The sequence below is a fragment of the Lactuca virosa genome, chromosome 5 (assembly GCF_052849685.1).
Source record: "Lactuca virosa cultivar CGN04683 chromosome 5, Lactuca_virosa_CGN04683_v6, whole genome shotgun sequence".
NCBI classification, from domain to species: domain Eukaryota; kingdom Viridiplantae; phylum Streptophyta; class Magnoliopsida; order Asterales; family Asteraceae; genus Lactuca; species Lactuca virosa.
In genome coordinates, this window is record NC_136430.1 from 449,012,775 (window position 1) to 449,020,377 (window position 7,603).

At 33.6% G+C, this 7,603-nt stretch overlaps 1 protein-coding gene across 4 annotated transcripts; it reads right to left on the bottom strand.

Annotated features, from left to right (window-relative positions):
- Positions 1-1,658: 1,658 nt before the first annotated feature.
- LOC145114414 (glutathione gamma-glutamylcysteinyltransferase 1-like) lies at positions 1,659-4,926 on the bottom strand. Of its 4 annotated transcripts, XR_013710996.1 has the most exons (9): positions 4,724-4,926; positions 3,897-4,053; positions 3,548-3,786; positions 3,286-3,449; positions 3,142-3,193; positions 2,831-3,058; positions 2,284-2,739; positions 1,976-2,122; positions 1,659-1,778 (listed from the first exon to the last, which is right to left on the bottom strand). XR_013710996.1 is itself a non-coding variant. In XM_079050414.1 (8 exons), the coding sequence occupies exons 1-8, from the start codon at positions 4,796-4,798 to the stop codon at positions 2,036-2,038; spliced, it is 1,458 nt and encodes a 485-aa protein (XP_078906540.1). In that variant the 5' UTR covers positions 4,799-4,926; the 3' UTR covers positions 1,659-2,035. The 4 variants fall into 4 exon arrangements, 3 of the variants coding, with proteins under 3 accessions (XP_078906540.1, XP_078906541.1, XP_078906542.1); XM_079050414.1 differs by having other exon boundaries at positions 1,659-2,122; XM_079050416.1 differs by lacking the exons at positions 1,659-1,778; positions 1,976-2,122 and having other exon boundaries at positions 2,439-2,609; positions 2,695-2,739.
- Between the last annotated feature and the right edge of the window lie 2,677 nt (positions 4,927-7,603).

The window sequence follows — 7,603 nt, forward strand, 5'->3', positions numbered from 1 at the left end:
TCGAAAGTGAACTGTTTGTTGAGGACATCTTTGGCTCCTTTGACTGTGAGGCAGGTGGCGACTGGCACGACGCCACGGGGACGTGATCCGCAGGTTACGATGCCCTCCTTGAATCTGCCGGAGTCGATGAATATAAGAGAGGAGGGAAGAGGCGGACTAGAAATTTGGTTTTAAAACTGATATTCCTAAATTAAAGGAATATTAATTGATTTATATATTTACTATAATTAATTAAATATAAGATTACATATTTACCATTTTGAAATGATTGGCCTACATTTACTCATACAATAACACAATAATTAGTTTAAACATCTGAACCTAGCTCTCTCTCTCTCTTTCTATATATATATATATATATATATATATATATATATATATATATATATATATATATATATATATATATATATATATATATATATATTCCAATTTAACTTGAATTAATTCTTATATTATCTTATTATTAGTTTGTATGAAAATGTGAAAATGACGGCACGGAAGAACAACTTTATAATAAAAGATTTTATTTTAACATTCGAATTATTGTCGACGTAACGTTGTCTCTAAAGAAAAAGTTATCATTTGCCATTTGGAAATGTCTTCATAATTTCTTTGACATATCGTGTCACTTTAATACAATGCAATCCGAGAGTTGTCCACACTCCACATAACATGCATGTGCACCACTAAATATGTATGGGCATATTTAGAAAAAAATTTATGTCGCGTAAAAAACTACAAAAAGTGCAATTTTATTTGTTTATTCCATGGATGCCTATTTATAAAATATAAAAACTAAATTTTTTTTATTATGTTTGTTTTTCTTTTTCAGAAAAAAATATCTTAAAAATACAATTCAACTTGGTTCATTGGTGAATACAATAATATTCAATAATCAACGGTGATACATTTGTATATTGATATCGATATCTAACTGTAAAAGATCAAAATTTATAAATTTGATAAGTTTAGTTTAATTTTTTTAAATAAAATCTGAAAGTAAAAGATAATATCATTAACCAAAGAATAAAAATATTCATTAATTAAAGTTTCATTATTTTTTTTCAAAAAAAACAAATATAACAAACTTTATCAGTTTTGTGTTATAAACATTGATAATTGATATCCATATAAAAATATATGTTCCTACCTTATCATGAGAATTAGCGTTCTTATTTGAACGTCCTCACACATATATACATGCACACATGGAGTTGAGTTAAATCGAATATTGTAAGCCCTAAACTCGGCAGTCGGTAGGAAATTAAAAACCCGGGACTTGATTCAAGAAAAATACATAACCACATAGACTTTTTTGTAATTTACTCAAAATAATGACAACAGAAATACAATTAAGCTTATTAGCTCGACTTGACTAGACTGGATTATGTAAGTATTAATAAAATAAAGGATGAAAGTGTAAGTATAATTAAGCATGATTAAGCCCACGACCCAGTGGTATGACTGTACCTAAAATCTCATAAAGTCGTACACAATGAGCAAGCAATGGTATATTCCAATTTCCAAACATGTATAAGTTCCAAACACATTTCATACCTCGTTTCGATAACATACTTTCATCATTTCAGTATGGACATGTCATAGCCGTTATTTCATATCTAGGACCAAAACATTGTAATCTTTACAAACAATAGTTATTTTAATAATATATTCCCTGTTGAAATTCCCATATCCACCATCATATCATATATAGGCATTCTATAGGTTACAATTTATTTGCGTTCCAAACCAAAGCTATCTTCAAATGATCGCACCTTGTAAGGTAGATAACAATTAAATTTTATGTATACGATCACATTGGCACATCAATAACTATTTTTTTTTTTTTTTAGTTTAATAAACTATACCAATAATAATAATCTAACATTTTTTGAAAAAAAAAAAAGATAATATTAAAATACAATTTTGATGAGACCCAACTTGTATCCTTTTTAGTTATCAAATATCTAACCTTTTCAACTTTTGTTGAATCTGGTTCTGCAAAAAGACCGATCTGACCTTCTAAAGAATGCTAAATGAGCGGCGCACCGAAATCTTCCTCTGTTTCTTCATCTTTGCATCGCTTCAGAATGTAGAGTTGACCACGCAAGTGCATAATCTGCAATGTCATTGTGTATATAAATGCCATAAATGAAATCTCGTGATCAATAGCCCTAATTCTTATTACAAAACTATAAATTAAAATGTCTTATCTAATTATTTGGATTTAACCCTTAATGTGAACTGCTTAACAATATACAAAGAGAATATGGGGGATACCTCTTCTTGAAGCAGAGTAGGAAGACTATCTATTGAAACAAGGCTACTTATGTCCTGCAAAAGCTTCTCATCTTTGATCCCAAACCATGTTTGTGGTGGCAATGCCAGTAAAAGCACAGTGAGGACATCATTAGTTGCAGGGTGCATTTCTAAAGATGAAGGAACAAGCACATCCACTTGTTGTACCTCAATGCCATTCGTCACTGTTCCCGAGACAACTGTAACAACAGGTACATCTCCATTGCTTTTTACACATGTTTTCTGACAACAAAATCCATTCAGGCTGTTTCCTTCTAGAAACACTGCACCCTGGCAACACAGACTATCTGCAATATCAGTCAAACAAGATTCTTTACATAAACATGGAGAGTCTTGAGATCTTGATTTCCCAGTTAACAGAAAATCTGTTACGTGTTTATGTAGACGAATCTCTTGTACTTGTTTCAAGATCTCTTCCTACATACAACAATATACAATGTTATGTTATATCAAGTATCAACTATCAACACACTATTAAGGTGTTGGTTGTTTCTTTTTTATAAGATACCTTAACAGCAAGTCTTTCTTTTTCTTCTGGACTTAGGGTTTGACCAGCATCTTCTCTTCGCCTAACTTCAGCAACCCACTTGATGAATTCAAGAAACTTTGATGGGAGAGAATTGAAAACAATTGCAAGAACATCCTTCACATCTTTCACATCCTTACAACTTAACAATTTTGGAACATCTTCAACCAAATACTCAGCAATCTTGATCCAGCTCTCATGCTTACAGCTCTACAACAAAGATTCCAAGATTATAAACAACACACTAAGATCACATTCACATTCAAATTCACTATTTAATCACATGGACAAACCAGGGTGTACAGAAGTGCAGGTGATCTGTGAAGCCTGGATATGAGCATGAATCTGAGAAAGAAGAAGATATTAACCATGACCCCAAAATCTACCACAATTTTATTCTTATTAAAGTTTAACCGAATTAAAGTTTTATTATTTACCCCCTACGAAATCCACTTGAGTCATCGATGGTATCCATGGCTTCCCACAGGAGTGTCAGTGGGACCCAATGAGGAGGATACTTAAAACGAGCAACATCCAAAACTAACACCATGTCCCTTCCTGCATGATAACCACCAATCGGTGAAAAGTGCCCACTACCTGTCTGCATTATAAAGAAATCACTTTCATCATATCATATTATCATATCCAACAAAAATGGTGAAAACTCAACATACACTAGAGCTTAAAGTTAAAACTAGCCTGTTTAAAAGTCCCTCTGTTATACGATGAGATCAAATGACAATCATCAGAAGTGGAACACGCGATTACATGCCTGCGAAAGTCATCAATATTGCTTTGATTTGTGCGATAAGCTTCAACTTTGGCTCCAGAACAATGAGCCAAGCATACAACTTTCCCAAAGGAAATGCCTTCAGCTTTAACCTTTTCCAGAGGCTCACAGCAATCCAGCATAGACTCATCAAACCATCTCCAAGGACCTGCAACAGAACTGATTATCAAAATATAAGAGTGAAATTATTTATATACCCTTATTGATCTCTTACTTTCTTAGATAATCAGGATTTTCCAAATCAAGGATACAGATTACCTTTCCATTTTCTTCCTGGATCAATAGAAAGTGCATTCAAGACCATGGCTAGGGTAGCTAATCCACAATATGCAGGTTCTGATTGTGTCTGAAAGTAAGAGATTAACTTAAAAAAGCCTTCCATGGTTCCACCTTGTATAGCTTCTATGAACAATTGCTGCAAATGTAGAGCAAGTATGAAGATTAGTTGCAAGGAACAAGCAGGCAAAAGTAGTGGTTAAGGCAACAATGCACTCTTGACCAGAAAATTTTGCTTAATGTGATTAAAATGGCCATGGCTAACATCTCGCAACTAGTACCATAACAAGAGTGCTAAAAGCACTCCTGAAAGCCTATTTTGATAAGTCTTAAGTTGAAATGCAATCAGATGTAGTGAGCAATACAAGGAATTCCTTCCGAGAAGAAGATCCACACTTCTGTTCTTTTAGTCAAACCTAGTCCTTACCAAATGAAAAATGGCAACATAATTTCTGCAAACTGAAATCAATCGTATTCTACTTGTAACACTTGTTATAAACTTAGATGCAAATTATCCCAAATTTGAAGTCGAAGATTAGTTCATTTGATGTAAGTGCGTTACTGAGTCATAATGTATCTCGATTTTTTTGAACTCTAAACATATTACGTCTTCTTACTCAATCCATACACCCATTTAGTCGACATTCGACCTTTTTAAAATCAAACTGATATCCACATACTAATTTACACGATCGAAACAAAACTAAAACGGAGCAAAATAAACTAGTTTCAAAACAGCAAGACAAATTCATCAAACTCAAAAACCTAATCGAGCACAGATGGTAAAACGATAGGAGTAAACAACCCACCTTCCCTTCGGGAGAAGCGAAATCAATAGCAGGAGGTGATGGAAGAACTCTCCTATACAAACCTGCCATAGCCATCAGACGACAATGTCAAGATCAGCCGTTGGCTTCTAGGGTTCGTAGAAACCGAGTGTATTTCGACAATCGTAACAAAACCCGCGTAAGTTTAACGGTTTCAAAAAGGAGGCTAAAATGCCTTACGAAAGATAGGAATCCATCTCACTTAAGGTGGGCATGCTTTTGTGAAAGATACTGATCGGATAGATTTAATATATAAAATAATTAATAAAATTTTTATTAAATTTATGTTTTATATGAAAAAGAAAATACATTCGTGAAATAAAGTCTTCCAAGCTATGTTAAAAAATTAATCAAACCAGTTAGCCAAAAATACTAATCACTTTGTGGAAAATAGCTAAAAAAAATTGAAATTGCAAAAATGGCCACAAAAATCACAGATGGGAATGGTCCATCTGCGATTTGCACATTCCATCTGCGAATGTACAAGTGGCTAAAGCACAAGTGTGCTTTAGCCACTTGTACATTTGCAGATGGATTATTTTTTATAATTTTTTTTCTATATATATATAGGGCAGGGCAGGCTTAAATCGCAGATGGACACAGTCCATCTGCGATTTCCTCTGTATTCCATCTGCGATTTTACAAAAAATTTTTTTTTTTTTATTTTGACTATGAAATCAATTGGTTTGACTACGAAATAATTTTACTATATATAAACTTTTGTAGAAAATTATCAGTTTAGTTGTTATTTGTTTAAGAAATTTCTCTAAAATTTCTCTAAAAAATGATTGAATATTTGGCTTGTCTTGTAACCGGTGGGAGATGACAAGTTATTGAAACAAATCTGGAATACGTATGTCCACATGGAGGTATTTCTGAATTCGCTTTGATATTTTCTGAGTATATTAGTTATAGTGATTTTGTATCTTTGGTGAGAAGCAAAATTGGTTTGTTAGACAAATATAGAATTAGTCTTCGTTTCCATCATCCTGAATTGAATTATTATATAGCTATAGTTGAAGACATGGATGTTAGAATGTTGATAAATGTAATCAAATGTAGTGGAGGAAGGGCTGTCAAAGTGTTTGTGGTGGTTGATGATGGAGATGAGGTTAATGAGGCTGATAACAGTGGAAATCAGTCGGTTGGTAATTTATGCAGCTATAAAGGGAGCAACGATCCGATAGGTACTTTCAATACTCCTAGTGTACCTCAGTTTCACAGTGTTGCTGAAAATGTTAATGTTAGTTATTCACCTATTCACTATGTAGATCCTGAGAATTACAAGTATGTTGGTGATGATGATGTTGGTACATATCTTAATGATGTGGGTGGTCGTTGTGATGATGTTGCCGAACAAGAAGTTAAAGTTATGAATAGGCGTGTAGTAGATAAAAGTAAAAAGAAAAAAAAATCGAGTCAAAAAAATGAAAAAAAAAACATGTTTACGAGGATTATGTTGATGTTGCTGATGTACGTTTAGATATAACCGACTTACAAAGCAATTCAGATAGAGATGAGTTGGGTGATGAAGTTAAAGCTAAGTTTCCCGATAACCTTTTTTACGGTATGCCCCCTGTACCATCATGCCCAGTTGATATTAATGAAGATATCCCAACACAGATGGTAGACATGAATCTTCAAAAGATTGAATGTGAGAGTATATTTAAGAACAAAGAACTTTTAAAGTGGTGTATTGGTAAAAAATGTCTTCGAGAAGGTTTTCAGACGAGGACAAGTAGATCCACCAAATCAAGGTATGAGGTTGTGTGTGTTTCGAGAAATTGTTCTTGGTTACTAAGAGCAAAAGCAATTAAAAATTCTGATGGACTTTTCCAAGTGAATAAATTTGTTGATGTACACACATGTTCTTCAACAATTTTGCAACCTAATCATCGACAAGCAAACAAATATGTTTTGGGTGAATATCTTGCTGATGTTTTGGCTGAAGATTATAGTAGAGTTTATCGGGGAAAAGATATTATTAATGATATGAATGCTCAATTGAATATCAATATCTCATACCATCAGGCATGGCGTGCGAAACAATATGCATTGTTGTTGTTAAGGGGTACGAAAGAGGATTCTTTTACCAAACTTCCGGCTTATTGTCACAATTTGGTCAAACATAATCTGGGTATGGTGACACATATTAAAACAGATGGTGATGATCGCTTTGAGTTTTTGTACGTCGCACTTGGTTGCTCGGTTAGTATTATAATATTTTATTAATTTTTTTCATTTTTATTTTGGTGTATTTGAATAGATATACAATGTATTGTAGGTACGCGCTTTTGTCAAATTTTGTAAACCGACCCTAGTAGTAGATGGAGCCCACCTAAAGGGCGAGTTCAAAGGTACCATGTTACTTGCAGTTACTAAGGACGAACAAAACCAAATATTACATGTTGCATATGGTATATGCAAAAATGAGTGTACCGATTCTTGGACATGGTTTTTTCAAAAACTACGTGATTGCATAGGCAATATGCAGGAGCTTACAATTATATCTGATAGGTCTCCATCTATAGCAACATCCGTTGCCAACATTTTTCCTCACGCTCATCACGGAATATGTGGTGTCCATTTGTATTTCAACATAGTATCTAGATTCGGGAAGAGTAACACAGTTAAAGGAATTTTTTGGAAGGCTTGTAGGGCGTACACAGTTGATGCTTTTGACGCTGCCATGGATGTTATGAAAAAGACAAAAGAACCAGTATGGGAGTACTTAAAAAGTATAAATCCAGAAACTTGGTCAAGGGCACATTTTAAAGGGAACCGATACAATCTTATGTCGTCCAACAGTGTGGAGTCTATAAATGCATTATCTAGACACGCACGTAAGGTGCCGATACTTAT

Coding starts and splice junctions, on each gene's coding strand:
- LOC145114414 (XM_079050414.1), bottom strand. CDS start 4,798: ATGGCTATGGCAGGTTTGTATAGGAGAGTTCTTCCATCACCTCCTGCT. Junction 3,194..3,285: donor TCAAGTGGATTTCGTAGGGG/GTAAATAATAAA, acceptor CTTCTTTCTCAG/ATTCATGCTCATATCCAGGC. Junction 3,059..3,141: donor CTGCACTTCTGTACACCCTG/GTTTGTCCATGT, acceptor TCTTTGTTGTAG/AGCTGTAAGCATGAGAGCTG.